This window comes from Alosa sapidissima, chromosome 2, assembly GCF_018492685.1.
Source record: "Alosa sapidissima isolate fAloSap1 chromosome 2, fAloSap1.pri, whole genome shotgun sequence".
NCBI classification, from domain to species: domain Eukaryota; kingdom Metazoa; phylum Chordata; class Actinopteri; order Clupeiformes; family Clupeidae; genus Alosa; species Alosa sapidissima.
The window spans coordinates 20,384,938-20,404,233 of record NC_055958.1 but is presented as its reverse complement, the minus strand read 5'-3'; the positions used below and the strand labels follow the sequence as shown (position 1 = coordinate 20,404,233).

At 46.5% G+C, this 19,296-nt stretch overlaps 1 protein-coding gene across 2 annotated transcripts in view; it reads left to right on the top strand.

The window, feature by feature from the left end:
- Positions 1-4,482: 4,482 nt before the first annotated feature.
- kansl1l (KAT8 regulatory NSL complex subunit 1-like) overlaps positions 4,483-19,296 on the top strand; it is a 22,867-nt gene continuing 8,053 nt past the window's right edge. Inside the window, exons 1-8 of one of the 2 annotated variants that reach the window (XM_042084440.1) lie at positions 4,483-4,708; positions 5,111-6,267; positions 10,639-10,780; positions 11,414-11,587; positions 12,610-12,725; positions 13,706-13,895; positions 16,015-16,150; positions 17,423-17,566. In XM_042084440.1, the coding sequence (XP_041940374.1) occupies positions 5,171-6,267; positions 10,639-10,780; positions 11,414-11,587; positions 12,610-12,725; positions 13,706-13,895; positions 16,015-16,150; positions 17,423-17,566 (1,999 nt within the window). In that variant the 5' untranslated portion in view covers positions 4,483-4,708; positions 5,111-5,170. The remainder of the gene's footprint in view (positions 4,709-5,110; positions 6,268-10,638; positions 10,781-11,413; positions 11,588-12,609; positions 12,726-13,705; positions 13,896-16,014; positions 16,151-17,422; positions 17,567-19,296) is intronic. The other variant, XM_042084439.1, reaches the window with a different exon arrangement.

Here is a 19,296-nt window from a genome sequence, read left to right as displayed (position 1 = left end):
GAAGAGAGTGACCACAATAGGCATTGTGCAAATACTCCTCTGCTCCCTCTGTGCTGCATAGCTCTTACTGCAACATTTATTTCACAAAATCTACCTCTGATCTTTTGATCATACTGTAAGGGCTCTTCATCACTGCCAATTCTTTCAGCTTTGGGACAGCCGTGAATCTGGGTATTGGACAGTCAGCAGGTTGGCTTGTGTCATAACATGTCAACATTGCTCAATTCATGAAGGACATCTGTGAGAAAATACAATGTCTTGCGTTGAAAATGCAATGAGATATATAATTTAAAAATGTACTTTATCTGTGCTTTCCTTCAAAGTTGGATTTTTCCTGATTGTTTTTATTTTGAGAATAACATGGATTACCAATAGATTTTGAATACCTCTTTTTACTCAATGGGGTGCCAATAAATGTGGATGGTGTATCAATGGATGTTTAATTAAGAAATTAAGGATTAGGTTTAAATATTTGGCCGATTCAGTTCAAGTATCACTCACTGATGAGGCTTCTGTACTTTAATTGATATTGGTAATGATATAAAGTAGTTCTTTAGCTTACACATATTTTATTGGTAGTTGATCTAAATTTTATCATTCTCATTTTCAATTTTCTGTTGACATATTCAAAGTGGCTGCTAAGAAGATGGACAATGACAGAAGAGTTATTCTTATAAAACTATGCAGTGACCTATTAAATTACTCAGTCTCAAACAGAAGATCGGAATAAATATGAGCAGTTTGAAATTTTGTTATCAGCTACAAATAAAATAAAATTAGCCTACAACTAATGCATAGTTTAAACATTTTTCAAATTCAATACTGCAAGTCAACCCCTAATTTTATCAAACCAAAACAACATATTTTGCCAATCACGGTATGATCTCTTGTGTTTCTATTATGCATAGGCATCATTTACATAATTTACAGACTGAATGATTGCAAAGTTTACAGTATGCAATTAATTTGTTTGACAGCATGACAAAATATGTGTGACACCTCCATTTGAGTTCAGCACCTCGGCAGTGACCCACACCCACCGCAACACCATTGGCACCACGGACCCCAGACACGGGCTGTCTCAGACCACCCCCTCCTGTGTCAAGTAAATTTGGTATCTCCCCATGTGACTTTTGCAAATATTAATAATCTTACAAACTCTGTATATACGTGATAATCTTTCTTTAGCTATTTTTTAAGCTCCACCATGACAAAAATGACATCAGTCTGTGTGTTTATTTTTCATGTACAGATGTCTTCATACTTTGACTCCCCCAAGAGTAATTGGAGTGGGTCAAGAGATACCATTCTATTGAAGGACATCTTCTATTACCTTTTCACTTTGTACATGTAGATCCATGCTACCACCTAGTGGTACCTCCAAGAATGGCATACAGAATTGTGCTTCACTGAACACAATAGAAGAACATTTAGATAATGGAATATTTATTAACTCTCTCTTATCAACTCTCTTAAGTGTATATTTGTTACATGTTGGTGAGGCTATTTTGTGTCAATCACACAACACAATGTCACTACAAAATACAGCAAGGGGAGCTGGATATGATTTACATTTCTGTTTGTATTTATAAGTAAGTATAAGTATATATACTTTTTTGATCCCGTGAGGGAAATTTGGTCTCTGCATTTAACCCAATCAGTGAATTAGTGAAACACAACCAGCACACAGTGAACACACAGTGAGGTGAAGCACACACTAATCCCGGCGCAGTGAGCTGCCTGCTACAATGGCGGCGCTCGGGGAGCAGTGAGGGGTTAGGTGCCTTGCTCAAGGGCACTTCAGCCACGGCCCACTGGTCGGGGCTTGAACCGGCAACCCTCCGGTTACAAGTCCAGAGTGCTAACCAGTGGGCCACAGCTGCCCCCCAATTTGCATTGTGGTCATGTTTATGTAGAGGCTGCGAGATACTAACCTGACTCTTGCCAGATGAATTTCGTTCTGCCTAGGTCCACTCATTCATCTGGGATCAATCCATTGGAGTGTTGCTTCAGAAGGCTGGGCCTAATCAAAAAATGCTTGCATATGATTGAATAAGCCACTTGTTCGTCATCTATTGACGTGCTACTTCAACCACTCACATCGAAGCCAACCCGTGACGCTGATAACAGTCTCACAGTCGCTTCTACGCTATGTCACATCTATGAAACTACCGCCCTGCGTCCTAATTGGCTCTACCATAAAATCTGGTGCAGAAATCACTCTCAACGGAAGAGGTCCCAGATGGATGTGAGTGAAGCTAGGCGGAGCTAAGCGGAACAAAATTCATCTGGCGATATTCAGGTTAGCGAGATACATAACCGTTACAACATAACAGAACATTTCGCCTGGTTTCCATAGTCATGACAAAGAAACACGATCACATCTTTTTTTTTGAAGGACAGAAAGGACAGAGGCAATTCAAGCAAACCCTCATAGAATTTTTACCTGAAAGTTGCATTGGCTTGTAACAGGGGTGTCAGACTCATAGGCAGTGGGCTGGATTTCTTCGAATAACGTTTCGTGGGGGTCGTCATTGTCGTGGTCATTCTTATGGTCATTATTGTTTTTCTGCATGGGTATCAGATTGTTGTTTGAATACACACGAGCAAACAAGGCCAATTGGTTTATAATGTACTGCTGTGTGTCCATTCTTTCCTGAAATATCCTACCTTCCATGTCAGTCTTTCTCTTTTTCACCAGCATAGAGATGGCCATGCCAACAAAATGTAATTGGGTGCAGGTAATGTTGGGTGCAGGTAATGTTGGGTGCAGGTAATGTTGGGGCAGCAAACCACAGCTTGTTTCTGCATCTTCCTTCCTGAGGATGGTTTAGGCCTATAGTGTTAGGTTTAATTGATTTATCATAGAGGTATTGCTTGTTACACATAGTTGATGGCAACTGCATGTGAATTAAAAAGAAAAGATTCTTCCTTTCTTTCCATAACATCTGGTGGGCTGGATCTGGCCCCTGGTGCATAAACGGTCATATTTACCTTGATCTCTCATTAATAATGTCAAATAGGCTATCAAATTCAGTAATTATGATTAACACTTGCTCCTAGACCAAGTGGAATTCAAATGGAATGTTTCTACACCACAAGACTTACTCCTGTCCAAAGTATTTAAATGGATTTAACTATTTAAGCTACCAGAGCCTGATTCTGTTTAGACTATAGCCTTCTATGGCACTTTTACAGATGCATATAGACCTAACTGTTTACAGATTTGGTTTAACTGAATAGTTCAATTCCATCTGACCTGTTCAGCACTGTGGGCCTAGAACAGGGGTCGGCAACCTTTTTTGCCTGGAGAGCCACTTTTACCAATTTTTTTTTTTTTTTATCTCACAAGAGCCACATAAAGACGGTTACAAAAAAAAGTTTGAATATTTAACGTACAGTTACTTTCATTCAACAGAGGATTTTTAAATACATTTTCTACTCGTTTTAAAAGTAGGCCTAATGTGCAAGTAACTTGAAATGTAAAGTGGAATGACAGAAGTATAGGCCTTAGGCTTCCCATGTACTGTAGGCTAAACACCACACCCTATTTTTCCAGTGTCCTTTGGTATGCAAAGTAACATCATAGTTAACAACACAACACTCAATTTTCGTTGACATGTCATTGGCGAAATTGAACATAGGCATACCAGATATTAGATTTGGTGATGGCCTTGGGAGTCTGGCTGGCTCATATTCAGTGAGGTGAAGTTTCATGCAAGAATTGAGGCTGTCACCATTTAAGGGCAACTCCACTCAAAACTGTCATATCCATAACGGCAACTAAATACCATGGCATTGTGTTGGCGTTATGGATGTGACAGTTTTGCACGAAATTGCCCTTAAACGTGAGCGCAGGTTTGTCATATGTGAGAGATTTCTCACATGCAAGTGGAACCGAACAGGGTTAGCAATACTAACTCGTTGCAGTGTGCGATATATAACGGGCAGTTCATTTCGCGTTTTCAGAATCAGTCTTCGGATGGAAACTTTCCCATTTCAGCCTGCTTGTGTTCGCGCTCGCAAGCTGTGGTCGCTGACGTTTCCTTTTTGACATTTTCCTTATCTAGCCTACAGCAAGCGCGCACATCAACAATAACAAAGTGTTCTCGTTGACTGAAATGGAGGGAAATCGGTGATTTTGTTTGATATTAACTTGGCAACAAACCGTGAATGTAACAATATTGTGCAGGCTACGGTTACGGAGTCAAGTGAGGTGGAAAGTTATATAGGCTAAATTACTCAGATAGACCTACAATATTACATTTTGAAAATGAACTAAAATAAAATACATTTTAATTAAATACTCATTAATTATTTTCAAAAGCTGAGCCGCATCAGAGGGATCAAAGAGCCGCATGCGGCTCCGGAGCCGCGGGTTGCTGACCCCTGGCCTAGAATGAATTTTGCCATCAACTGTTTACGGGGAAAACGGCTTGCCATAGACTAAAATGAAACCGGCTTGCTTTAGTTACCGCCCACTCCTCTGAGAGGGTCTGACAAGCGCAGCAGTTGAGCGGCAGTTGAGTTGTACCGGGAGAGCTGAAGTGTTAGTGGTGATGAACAGTGGTGTCACAGATGAGCTTTTCTGTCGAACATCGATCTCTTTTCAGTTAATATTTTTATTTCCGATATTTTTACAATCGTTTTCGGGTTTACATAGCCATATACAACCGCTTAAATAAAGACTGACTGTGAAACCCTCAAGGTAAGAGTGAAAATCTGTGGCGATTCGTTGACGTTATTACTGTAATTTAACTAAAAATGCAAATTACGCGAAGTGACATTGTAGTTAGCGATCACAGGTTTTACCTAAGTAACGTTAGCTGTTAGCCTGCTAGAATGGGATATTTAACAACCGTTCGGGATTTGATTGGTCGCGAGGTTAGATTCTTAACTCCAGAAAATATGTGTCTACTGTTGTTATCAGTAAGCAACGACGTTAATGATAACAACACTTTGAGATAAAAAAAAAAAAATCAACGGGCGTTAAGCAGCTTGTTGTCTTACATTATTTAAAAAAAAAAAAAAGTATTTTAACAAAATTCTCAGGGCTTGTTGTTTCCTCACTGACGCTTTATGCTTTGGTGTTTTTTGTCTCTCTCCTCAGTGCCTCGCGTCAAAGTGTGGAGTTCAGAAACGGCCTCTCATCTGAAACCACGCAGAGGGAATGGCACCAGCCTTAACTAAAACAACAAAAAGTGGGATCCACTTGTCATCTTCTCTTTTGACTGATAGTATGGGTTCAGACAGTCCGGTTACTGGGATCGACATAGATCCTCAAATGAAATTGCTGGAGGACAGTTACAGTCAGAGGATGTGGTTGGATTTATCCTCATTGCCCTTTCTGGACACCTGCGGTTCGAAAAATCCTCTGGAGTATCCAGATGTGCTGTTGCAGCCTTTGCTGCAAGGCTCGGGGTACTATAAAACAGTGCTGCTGTCCAACCCTCGAGCCGTGGTCGGCCACCTCGCAATCAACAAGACGAAAAAGTCTCTGATGGCTCAAGGCGATATATTGTTGCCCCCCTTGCCTGATTTTAGCAGCATAAGGAATGCTCCCGCTGGCTTGAAGCTGCGTCAGCTCAGCAGCACTGTTCCAGAGTCCCTTGGCATTTCTAATTCTCCCTCACTGATACAGGGTAACCCAGGAGACCACTCACCCCAGAGTAGTGCTGCTGGCTTTGCAAATGCTACAGACAGAAAATGTGCAGGTGATAGCATGGGGATAGATGGTAATCGAGCGCGGCATTGGGGCCCTAGGTGCTCTCAGAGACAGCCAGGATTAGTATCGGTTGATGAGGCAGTGAGAGGCCAGACCCTGCGACACCTGTCCCAGCATGGGACCCTGGTGGGAAGGGCTGAGCGCATCCAGAGACGACTGCAAGCTTTGCTGGGGGAACATGCATCCCGCCACTGCACCCAGCAGCTGGAAGGACTTAAGGCAAAGTTCCTCCAAAAGGACCTCACCCCCATATCACCCGAACAGCCCACCAGCCCTTTTGCTGCCGGGAGCCCTGCTTCATCTATAGACTCAAAGTCAATATGTGTCAAAGCTGAGTCAGACTCACTGGCCGCGGTTACTATGAGCAACACGACTCAGACAGGTGCTGTGTCTACAGAGAGCTCGGTTGACGTCCAGAACTTTGCCCGTTGTGCCAGCGCTGCCCTGCGTGGGGTCCAGTCAGCTCTGGACTCGGATGCCACAGAGAGCAGCTCAGATGAAGAGTGGGAACCAAAGGCTTCAGGGACCCGCACTCAGTCTGTGTAAGTAGCTGGAGAAAACAAAAGTTCATTGACTTAAGTATCCCATTACAGTAGAGTATCAGTAAGTTATTATCTGGTAACTATTGTGAAATAGTTCAAGTGTGGTTTGTACTCTTTGAGCACTCACAAAGAACAGTTTCTTCTGGAATGAGTGCTTAAAATGATGTTAAGACAAAATCACAGATGAAATATTCATATTTTTGTGTGAAATATAACAGTACTACTGATAAAGTAGACACTCTAGGACCAACTACATTTCAAACAGGTGCTTAAAAAAGTGAAAACAAAAAAAACCCCCAGAAAAAGCCCATCACTAGCCTACTGTTTTGTTTTTTGTTTTGGCACTTTTCAAACAGGGCCTGTGTGAGTGTACATGTACATCATGGAACAATGCAGAGGGCAAGTTAAAAGCAGGGAAGTCCATCAGAGGAGCTTCCCTCTCTCTCCTTTATTGTAGTTTGATCTTCATTTCCTTTTGTAGTCTGAGTGCTGTAGGGTAAGGGGGTGGGCTGTCTGGAAGCTGCATTAGCCTGACCTCCTCTGTCCTCGTCAGGAGACCCCTCCTATCCTATACGCATCACCACAGGACAGTGCAGCGTGAGCCTCTCTTCTGTATGGATGATCTGTGAAGAGCTGAGACGAGTAGAGTAGGAGAAGCATTTTCTGCCCTCGTCTTGGTGTCACATTCTCACAGCTGTGTAAATACTTAAATTGAACCCATAAGGCGCAGAATGTGCAAAATTATGTAAAAAGTATAGACTAGGCATAATGTTCAGACACACTTGGCAGAGACTACATGTGGAGTAACCACATAGCCTAATCTGAAACTGTAATTATTTCAAATGAGAGACTTTATGTGATGATGACATCCTTGAATTGCCTGGACTTAATGACTTTCCCAGTGAAAGAGGGTTAGGCATGAATCTCAGAAGGTGATGTGAGCGTGAGGTGTGAGCATGTAGCCTATGCATGCCACTATGTGCACTGCCTGAAGACTCCATCACAGGTTGGCTTAGGCACCTCTGTGAGTGAGTGCAGTTAGTTATTACAGGTCTGGAAAAACAGTCTGCCATGTTTATGTGTGCTGGTAGTGAAGGCACTCCACCCATACTCCAGTGTAAGTTGTTATTTCTCCTTTTTCCCCTCCATTAACCTGCCAGCGTACACGTTTTCCACATGTTCTCACGGACGTGCACACACATGCATCAGCAAACACATCAGCACCTTTAGTGGAGAACAATATTTTGCTCTCCTGTTGCCCCCGGTGCAGATGACTGTCCATCTGTAAGCACATGCAGCTGTGTTGTGAAATGATGCCCCCCCCCCCCCCCCCCCCCGGTGCCTGGAGGATGGGGAGAGTACAGCAGAGCCTCCTGCAGCGTGCTGCTCTCCTCTCCAGCGCTGGGCAAGCAAACAGGAGGCCACGCAAAGCTGTCCTCCCAAAGGACAAGCCCTTTATGTTCTCTCCTCTGAAGTCTCACTGGCTCTGTGAACTCACCAGAGGGTGGTGTGTGTGTGTGTGTGTGTGTGTGTGTGTGTGTGTGTGTGTGTGTGTGTGTGTGTGGTGTGTGTGTGTGTGTGTGTGTGTGGTGTGCGTGTGTGTGACTGGCAGCAATAGCTGTCAAGCAAAAAACATAATATTAATTCAAATGAAGTGCATAAACATTACAGAAATTGTTATTGAAGCTTTTACAGAGAAACACTTATTCTACAGATTTTTTATAAATTAAATAAATGCAATTAGATTAAGAATAATACTTAAAATAACAATTGGTTTGTATACAGTTATTAAAAACAAGAAAACTATTGTAAAGTTTTTTTTCTGTATTTAAAATTAATGAATTAAATTAATTTCTGTAAAATTAGGACTTTATTACAGAGCAGATCAGGAAAGGTGAGGTGGAAATGAAAGCACCTCGGTGCTTGTTTTCCCCCCCAACTCAGTCAGAGTACCCCTGCGGCAGCTTGAGATCTCAACACTGCTCCACTCTACCGCAGGGTGCCTGCATGACCTGAGTTCTCCCCTGGGCCTCTCACCGGCCGGCCCCCATGGCCCGGTTACCTGAGAGACTCCCCTGGAATGCATCGGAGGGGTGGGGTGTGGGCAGGCAGACGATCGAGCGGGATGTAGGTGGGACGTCTTTTTGTGAGGCCTCTTGTCTGCTGGGTAAACGGCACTCTGCGTGACAAAAGGGTCTCCGCTTTATGAGATCCGGGAAGCAGACGCTGGGGAGTGGGAGGAGCGGAGGCCGAGCGGGGCTGGACTCGGCCTCGTCCCCCTGGCCCCGTCCCAGCTGGGGCGCAGTGCACTGGCTTCGCTGGAACTCATTTTCCTCCCCTGCATCAACACGGCCTCATGAACCACATGTGAAAAAGCCAGCGCTGTTTTAAACAGCGCACTTGGGTGTAGCACTTCAGTTTTGGGCTCTTACTCAACTAACCACTTTCAGTTTCAAAATGCACTGTAAGCCCCATGATCCTTTAAAAGTGACCATTGCACTCACTCACATTGAAAATAACAGGTTGTGCGTGAGACACTTTGCATATCTGATACCGGACATCTATGCGACCATCTTTAGAAGCCCATAGCTTGTTGACACTGCGGCTCCTGCAGTGGTCTTCATGTGAGGAGAGTGTTACGCTGATCCGAACGGCGGAGCCTGGCTGACGTCAGTAGTACTCGCGCTGGCATTGCGTTGGTGCCGCCTCACACGTGTTTGCAATTTTAGGACGTGGAGGCCAGTTCTTGGAAAGAGAACTTGTAAGAGCGGCGCGCCCATGCTTTTGTTATTCCCATTTTCTGTGGAATAGTAGTATTACGTTTTTGAGAATCACATGAAATACCATAATTTGGACTTTGGATTTTACTGGAGTAACAGTAGCCGTTGAAAGGGGTTGTTGACATTCAGGGTTGGCATTAACACCAACTTCCTGGTCCACATCAATCTGCTGACTTTTTAGGTCTCCTTAATCCTCCCCAGAGTAGCTGTGTGGTTTTTGGGAGTGTGTGTGTGTGTGTGCTTTGTAACAGACTCAGTGTGTGTTTGTGTGTGTTTGTGTGTGCTTTGTAACAGACTCAGTGTGTGTTTGTGTGTGTTTGTGTGTGTGTGTGTGTGTGTGTGTGTGCTTTGAAACAGACTCAGAGTGTTTGTGCTGTAGTTCTTCATCTTCATGGTCCCTAAGCTGCGGAGTTGCCGGGGGCTGTTTGTTTATATAGTGATCAGGGGAGAGTTGCTGGATCAGCAAGGGAAATATACACAGGTGTGTGTGTGTGTGTGTGTGTGTGTGTGTGTGAGTGTGTAAGTGTGTGTGAGTGTGTGTCTGTGGTGTACCCTTCTGCTCCACCGCTCTGTAAATATTCCTGGAATTTTCCTATAACCCCAGCACAGGCTTAGAGGCCACTCTGTCTATTATGGTGCTCTGTGTGTGTGTGTGTGTGTGTGTGTGTGTGTGTGTGTGTGTGTGTGTGTGTGTGAATCTGGAATAAGAAGGCCAACATGTGAGCTTCTTTCTTTCCTTCCCTCTCAGTGCAGTCAGAATCCAGGCCTGTCAACTACCTGCAAAACGTGACATTTTATATGTCATGGAAAAGGGACCATGTCAGGTAGTCTTTTAGCTGCTGTTGTTGAAAGCAGCCCTCCCTCCCTCCATCCATCCATTGCTAAATGCTGTTATGCTGCCCAGCCTATCCTTTTGATGTGGTAATTGCACCAATCAGTCGACCCAGATAGCCTGTCCTGGCTGAGTAAGTGGGAAGCCACTAGCTCTCCCAAGGTCACCACATGCGCAGCTCCATGGCAACCTGGCACTGTAACACTGGAGCCTCAAACATTTGCCCAGGAATATGAGGAGGGAGGAGCGTGAGTTAATTTGGAAACAAGATGAGGAGCTTGACTCGTAAATGACCTCTGGATTGCCTAGGGTGCAGGGAATGGGTCTGGCCAAATCATTGAAAAATGCCTACCTCCCTTGACTCTGTTTTACCAATAACAACAAAATAGAATTGGATGTGTTTACTCTGTAACATGTATGCTACTTTGACTCACACCTAGTGCTTGTAAACCTGAAGTATTTAGTGAGCATGACAAGGCTATAACGATATCCTTCACATCTTTTAGATAGTTTATGAGAACAGTGTTCCCTACAAGCATACACATTCTCATATACATTCATGCACTCGAGCATCAGACCTCAGATTCAAGTTATACTGTATGCATTCTGACATATACTGTAGGCTAGTAAGCCATTTACAGTGGACAGTAGCCCAGTAGTAGGTTGGCATATGTTATGTCTCTCTGACCGTTTCCCCCTTGTGTCTCTGTGTGTGTGTGTGTGTGTGTGTTTGTGTGTTTGTGTGTGCGTGCGCTTCAGGCGCGGCAGCTCCGAGTGGCGCTGGCAGGCGGAGCGGGCAGAGCTGGCCAGCCGCTGGACGTGGCTGCAGCTGCGGGTGGCTGAGCTGGAGGGCCACATCCGGCAGATAGGAGACTTCCGCCAGCGCGTCCTCCACTCCAAGGTAGAGTACACCTCCTCACAGCAGCAGAGCCACGTCCTCTCTGAGGAGAAACCCATGTGAGTTCTAGTTTCACATGGCAGCGTCTCCACTCCAGTGTTATGCACTCCCATGGTCATCAGCCCTTGGTACATACAAAAACAAAACATAACATAAATATTTTTGGGGTCTATTTTGCCCCGGTGTCCATGTCACCTCTGTGGTTGTGCTCAAATGACCGGTCCATCCCTCCTGCAGCGCTGTCCCCTGTGCTTAACTGGGCGTATGATGGCTGCTTTATGCTCCCTGCTGTTCCTGGCCAGGATGGATGTGGTCCTCCTCCCTGTCAAAGGCAGCTGTTACATGCTCAAATCCTGATTTAATTTTGCAGTGCTAATCCCATTGTGGCCGGTCAGTCGTTAACCAACACGCTTGTGACAGCTAGCTTCTCTGCTCCAGTGACCAGCACAGAGAAATGGCATCTTGGGGTGGGCTTGTCCTTTTAGCCTCATGAATCATAAATGCCCATGTGGATAAGGGATGTATTAAACTAGCGGTTGTAAGGTCTTGTACTGTATTTCCCATTCCGCAAGTGTGCATCTGTGCATGTGTGTGTGTGTGTGTGTGTGTGTGTGTGTGCGTGTGTGTGTGTAACAGGGTGGCGTGGTGCTGGCTGAGTCTCAGCCCCTGACGGACAGGCAGATCCAGCAGGCTCTGCTGACGGAGACGGCGGGCTTATCGTTTGCGGCGGGGAGCGCTGGGGAGCTGACCTCTGACCTGGAGATGGAACCCAGCAGCCCCACACGCCTCCTTAGGAACATCGAGAGACAGGTGAGCGGACGCCAACACACTCTCCAGTGTCTCCTAGAGAACACAAACACTCAAGGTCATCTGAAATCCTAAGGACATTGCAAACTTTGATACTGCAGTACAGGTTACGTAACTGACTCCTTAGAAAACCAACTAGTCATTGATTTTATGGTCCAGTGAAAACCAGTGAATGATTATTCTATGATGCAGTAATAATAGTAAGTAGCATTGTTTTATCCTTCAGTAATGCCTTATTATTCACTGGCAGGTGTATTTGTGTAATCCCATATTGTAGGTTTGTTGTTTTGGCATTACTGTATGTAGTTAATTGAAGTGTAGAAGAGGAACAGGGACCTTCTGTTTCCCCTAATCAGCCCAGCCACTTAAATACCCTTACAAATATTGTAATCAGGTCAAGTGGTGCCTTAAGCCGTACTTAGTTTTTTGGTGAGGGGGTGGAGGTTCGTGTTGCTCCTCCTGATTTACCTCAGGGCAGACCAAAGCTGTGATCAGGGCATCTGGCCCGCTGATAAGCCTGGCGGACATTATGCTGGTCAGCTGCGGCTGTTTGTCATGGTGATCAGTGTTGTGTGTGTGTGTGGACCGTAAACAAAGCACCTGAAGCTGATTGGATGCTGTGTGGCGCGGTTTTGTCTGGCCGGCTGCAGGTGTTTGTTTTTGTAAAGGCCAGCGGATCGATGAATTAGGAATGAAGAGAAGGAAAAGAGGATGGGTATGGACACGTGAACTCAATGAATGAATACATGATCAATTGGATGGATCGATGAATGAATTAATGAATGAATCTCAAGAAATGCACAAGTAGATGGTCCCGTAGCAAAGCAGATAAATAAGTGTATAAATTGATACATACATAGAGAGACAGACAGATGAATAAACATACGGTATGAGTGACAAATGATTAGTGAGTCAGTGTCTTAATGAATGGTGTGTGTGTGTGTGTGTGTGTGTGTGTGTGTGTGTGTGTGTGTGTGTGTGTGTGTGTGTGTGTGTGTGTGTGTGTGTGTGTGTGTGTGTGACAGAGTGCCCAGCTGACACAGATTGTGAACAGCCTGATGCCGCCCCTCAGCCTGTCCCCGTCCTCCTCCCCCGTGTCCAGCTGGATGGCTGCTGGCCAGCAGAAGAGGCCCTTTGACAGGTAGAGACCATGACGCAGAGAGACCTCACACTAGCCTTCTCACAACCCAGCACTGGTGTCATTTGTGCTTCCACATAAAGGAGAGCACTGTGGCCTGCATTTAGCGCCTCTGATTTTATGATCTAGCTTGATTATGACATTGGAGGAGCCGCTTCACTGACTCACCCGCTGCTTCAGGCTGCTGCTTATTGGGCCGGTCCATGGGGCGGCCATTTGAAGGCGGGTCAGGGCGGTTGACCCAGGTCACGGTGCTCCTCTGGGGCGGTGAGGCGGATGATTCAGCTTGTCCGCACTTCCGCACTTCTCCAGAGTGGAGGGAACGTAAACAAGTCTCGAAGGAGCTGTGGAGCTGATGAGGGCAGTGTGTGTGTGCGTGTGTGTGTGCGTGCGTGCGTGCGTGCGTGCGTGCGTGCGTGCGTGCGTGCGTGTGTGTGCATGTGCGTGTGTGTGTGTGTGTGTGTGCGTGCGTGTGCGTCTATGTGTGAGATGACCAGTCCATCAGCAGCATGTCACTGACCCACATTCATCACGGTAAATGGGGACACGGTGCTCGCTCGCTCCATTCAGCAGGAAATGGAAAATGTGTGTGCCTTCCAAGGTCCCAAAGGCCAGCGCTGATTGTGTCCAGGTCCACATGCTCCACATTGTTGCTGGTAATCTGGGAAGCTGTTGTCTTTGGCCACTCACTGTATTGTTCTGTCTGCATTCCTGTCTGTCTGTCTTTGAGACGATAATCAGTTGAAGAATCCATATATGTATGGACCTTAAATGAATCATGTATTCTATTATGTATATTATGTAAACATATACATTTTCATTTTGCATCTTATGCCTACTAATGATCTGTTATGTACAATATATCTGTGTGCTATTGAGAGTCTTTTGTATTATGTTCTTTTTTGTTAAAAAATGGTCTGAATGATGGAGATGTTATGATGGGTGTCAGTCATGCTGTGCCTCTGCTCTCACTGGGGCACCAGTGGCGAGATGTTCCAGATGGGCTCTCAGGGAATGGGTTTTGACGGCCAGAAGAAGCGTCGGGTGTGCCGCAGGCGGCCGCGGGCCGTCCAGCCTGACCTCACCTGCGTCTCCGCACGCACGCGACCCCTCCTGACCTACCACAAGCCCCGCCTCTTCATCTCCAACCCGCCCTGCTCTAGTGACAGACAGGTGAGCACGCACGTCTCCTCAGCCTGCACATGCTCTCATCCAGCTGCCCCCAGCACACCAGCAAAGCCCTCACTGTTGTATTACAGCTAGCTAGTAATTAACCAACTCCTTATCGCACTCTACCTTGATTGTTTCCCTTGTTGGAAGTCGCTTTGGGTTCAAAAGTGTCAGCCAAATGTAATGTAATGTAGTAATTATGCTGCACTTATAGGAACTTCATTGTCAGCTGAACAAAGCGTCTTTTGAAAGCACCTTTGTCTTGCCTACAGTTCAGTTTTCTTTGCTTCTCATGAAATGTTCATCCACCAACTGAATTAAGTCTATCCTCATAACCTAATATGGCAGAAATATATCTGTGTTGTGGCCAGTCAACATGGAGCATGTGTTTATGATGGCCCGCTTAGAATGACAGATGTTCACCTGGATGCTATTAAACATGGGCTAGATGACCCTCTCCATGTCCCCAATTGCCGCTCTCTAGGCATAGGCCATGTCATGAAGATAGCTGCATTCTCCATAAGCTAGTGGTTCTCTGGTTCTTTGTGAGGTTATTGAAATAGGGGGATGTATTCGGGGAGAGGAGAGCAGAATGCGCTGAGATTACTCGGCGGGGCTAATAAGGGGCCATTTGCATGTGCGCCGGCCTCCTCGCCGCGCTCCTGCTCCGTGACTCACTCTCCCCTCTCCTCCGTCCGCAGCTCCGTCTGCTCCGTCCACTCTCCGCTGGGCCATTGACAGGCTAATTAGGTGCTGCGGTGCAGGGCCAGGAAACTTCCCGTTGCACATCAAACTCACTGAGCGTCCTTGTGTGAGCTCCACTCCAGCACAGCACACATAATATGCCTTGGTCATGCCCATTGCTTGTTTTTTTGTGCTGAAAGGAAAGCTTAAGCACAGTAAGGGAGGACTGTCTGTTGTTGTGAGACACCCACAGGATGAGGTGGGTGAGTTACGTCAGATGCAGGTCATGTGAGGATTTTCTAGGTGGAGTTCCTGACTGAAGTGAAGTGCAGTGGATTTACTGGGGCCATCACATCACCACAGCAGAGCTCTTCTGTGTTCTGCTCTCACACTTCTGTGCTTTGATGATGTGTGCTTGCAACCAGGGCAAGTCATGTCAGTTTTTTGAGATCAGGGCATGATCCGTTCCTCCAGGTCCTCAGCACAGTTCAGAGAGCCTACAGAGATAGCTCAGCTTACGGGTTGCTCTCATACTTTATGACTTGTCAAGGATATCTGCAGTCTTTCATCGAGAAGACTGTAGAGATGAGTACTGGTATGCATGTCTAACATTTTAGGCATACTTTTTCTATTTTTTTAAAATCCCTCACTCACTCTCTCTATTGAAATGCATGAAGGTGTGAAAAGTTGAGAGGTGGCCTCGGGTACAAGGTTAAAAAAACAAATCATGTTAAGATACCTGTTTAAACATTTGAAGACCTATGTAAGTGGTTCAGCTGACCCTAAATAGGTTCTGTAAGGACATAAGTGTCTTTATTATTATCATTTACAATTGCTAATTGACTATACTTCTTTGGATCTTGTTGCATTGAATTCAACAACAACAACAACAACACATTACATTTTATATAGCGCTTTTCTCGACACTCAAAGCGCGTCACATGGAAGGAGGGACCTCACTAACCACCACCAATGTGTAGCACCCACCTGGGTGATGCACGGCAGCCATTATGCGCCAGAACGCTCACCACACACCAGCTTGAGGTGGAGAGTGAGGGAGTGAATGAGCCAATTACAGTGGGGAATGATTAAGGGGCCAGATTGAATGTGCCAGGTTGGGAATTTAGCCAGGACACCGGGAACCCCCAACTCTTTGCGATAACTGCCGTGGGATCTTTAATGACCACAGTGAGTCAGGACCTCGGTTTAACGTCTCATCCGAAGGATGGCATCTCCTACAGTGCAGTGTCCCCATCACTGCACTGGGGCATTGGGATTGATCTTTTTGGGCCAGGGTGGAAGAGTGTTTCAATGGTGTCATGATAGAATTGATACAAAAATATTAGGTACAGGAGTTATACCAAACCTCTTTTCTCTCTCTGTCTCTGCCTCCACCTTTCTCTCTGATCATCTTTCTACCTGCTCTCCTTTTTCTCAGGAGGAGCCCTTTCCTTCCTCTACCTGCTCCAGCTGCAAGTCATGTGATCCTCTGGCTCTCTGCACGGACCCCCGCTGCCCCGGCAACCCCGCTGACCGGGCCCTGAGGAGCCACCCCGTGCTCTCGCTCCGCTCAGGTGAGCTCACAGGAGCGTGGGAGGAGCAGAGGGAGAGAGGAGAGGAGAGGAGAGGGAGGGAGGAGAGGAGAGGAGAGAGGAGATGAGAGAGAGGAGAGGAGATGAGAGGGAGAGGAGAGAGGAGAGGAGATGAGAGAGAGAGAGGAGAGGAGAGGAGAGAAGAGGAGAGGAGAGGAGAGGAGAGGAGAGGAGAGGAGAGGAGAGAGGAGATGAGATGAGAGGGAGAGAGGAGAGGAGATGAGATGAGAGGGAGAGGAGAGAGGAGATGAGAGGGAGGGAGGAGAGGAGAGGAGAGGGAGAGAGGAGATGAGAGGGAGAGAGGAGGAGAGAGAGAAGATGGGGCCACCTTATAGATGAGAGGGAGAGAGGAGAGGAGAGAGGAGAGGAGATGAGAGGGAGAGAGGAGAGGAGAGGAGAGGAGATGAGATGAGAGGGAGAGAGGAGAGGAGAGGAAAGGGAGAGAGGAGGAGAGAGAGAAGATGGGGGCACCTTATAGACGAGGAGGAATGGAGATAGAGAGTTGAAGATGGCCGGAGAGAGAACCTCCACACTTTTCCCTCTCCTGCCTCTCCTGTTTTTTCTGGAGAGAGAAAGAAAGATAAAAACAGAGTGCCTGAGAGTAACTAAGAACAAGAACAAGAAAAAGCACCCATGAAGTTTGCTCAGGGTTTTCTCCAGTTTTTTTCCTCTAAGCATGTGAACTCATCTCAGACTTCCACAGTGATAATACATCTTAAAGACATTCAGTAGCTCTCCTCTCCTCTCCTTCACATAAAGTCTCCATCTCTTTCTGCTCTTGGCTCAGTGCTTAAGCAAGCTTCTTTTGTCACGAGAGCAGCACTGCACAATCAAGAGGTGCGGCCTCATTCCACACAGTCTCTGAGCATAGCACGCTGTAGCCATAGGAATGCAGACAGTTATTCACTCAGGCAGAATGCATCGGGGAGCCTTGGACCTGGGATTCAGTGTCTTTGTCCTCCAGCTCAATACCATAGTGTACTATCCAAGAATCTGAAGTCTTGTTGTGCTATTTATCCATAACATAGATAACATAGATAACATAGATAACAAATAATACAATAGCAGATCCATAGTTAGAAGCAGTAGTACTGAATTCCAAGTTGGAAGTGGTTGAAAGTTCATTAAAAATAAGCAGTCAACAAATGCTGGACACTAACCAGTGGTCCATTCCTGCTTGGTCTGTGTGTGAAGTGATGTGTGTTGTGAAGTGTGTTAAGATGGCGCTGGTGCTGTGCTTCCTCCCTGTCCCAGACATTCCGCTGTCCATCCATCTGCAGAACGGGCTGCAGAGGGAAGACTGGACCCTGAGGCCGCTCACGCTCCACGCGGAGCCGTCCAGCCCGCTCCACTACCTCAGCTGTGGCCGCAAACAGCCACGCAACTCGGCCGCCTTCAGTGAGTAGCCGCTGTAACACCAGTGTCACGTGAAGAGATAAAAACATGTCGAACTACTTCTGTGTGTGTGTGTGTGTATATGTGTGTGTGATGAAGTGGGTGTGGGAGTGAGTGAGCACTTCAGTGTGCTTGCAAACACTCACTTCTCTATTCTATAGCCTCTGGGATGTGTAAAGCCATAAATTACATTTGTACAGGTTGAGAGGTGACCCTAAGAGCTTGTGCTCTATTCTATAGTCTCTGGGAGGTGTAGAAACTACTTTTGTACAGGCTGAGAGGTGACCCTGAGAGCATTTCTACAGGCTGAGAGGTGAGCCTAAGAGCTTCTGCTTGTGCCTTCAGCCTGCTATGTACTTTCCAGCTTAATGCTTCTCACGGATAGGGACAAAACTGCACTAATAGCTGTGATGGCTGCAGGAACATTTTTGATTTATGACAGCAATGCTGTGCTTCAACATGCTCTCAGGTTTCAAGTATGAAAAACCCAAACTGCCGTCACTACTTGACCTTGAACTGAGGAGATGTGAGTTTCTCTCTCCAGACTCATTTGGCCTTCTAAGCAGGAGAGTGGCACACCTCTGCCCCCACCATCCATCACTCATCTAATCATTAGTGGACTGCCATTCCTGAACTCCTGGGCGCCTCTGTGAGGGAGAGAGAGAGATAGAATGGGGTTGGATTTGGGGAACATGTTAATGATCTTAAAGCCCCCCCTGCTGAGCGTGAGTGCGGAGCGTGAGGGGTGAGTGCGCTGCAGGGACCATGCTGAAAGAGGTGCCCCATGCTGCTCTGTTGATTTCCTGTCAGTCTCCTGCACCACATCCCCATGGGGAGGCTGGCATGGAGCTAAAAACATCACAATCAAAAAATGAGCCCAATTTTTCTTTTTAAATCTGGCTTTAATTTTCTTTTTAAAAAAGGCCATTCGCCTTTTTTTTGTGTGACTCGCTGACGCTCCCCGTCTGTGTCTCTCTCTTTGGGCCACCCGTTGGTTTAGATTCATTCCCTCCCTTTCGCACCTGAAGAGTAGATTGGCTTTCATTTGCCCATGCCTGTTGGTGGGAGGAGGATAAGATTACAGTCAGCATGGGGAAGATGAGGGGCCGGAGAGGAACAAGCAAAGGGAAAAAGAGAGAGAGAGAGAGAGAGAGAGAGAGACAGAGAGGGGAGAAATCAGTCATTGAGGGATGGAGGGAGAGGTGAGGTTATTGTGCTGTCCCCTTATCTCAACCGGTCAGGCCATGTGTGTAGCCATCACTAACAGCCCACACAGGACCTATAGCGTCTCCTGTCAGTCCTCCACCCACACACCTTCTCCATCCTGCCCTGGCCCAGCTGGCAGCACAGACAGAGCGACAGACAGACACACTGACCCCCGGCTCCAGAGGCCTGGGGCCACCCGGCGTTCAGCCGTCCCCTGTGGGCTGTGATTAGAGCTGCTGGGTTGTGTGCTCACGCCGCCCACCTGACACAGTGATCAAGTGAGGGGAATTCTTGCTCTGCGCTCGGTTGCCTTGTGCGTGTTGGAGAGCACTACACACCGCTTGTTATTTTTCAGGGATAGGAATGACTCAGTCCTGAATGGGGAACAACTGTGCAAATGTTTTTTGTGCTTTGTTTTTGACCAAAACCACTAGCGACAATTGGGTGTATGCTGTAGTGGACAGATGGGATCTGGAATTTCTGGGAGATAGAAACCCCAGTGTTATACTACAGTCTACATTCCACTC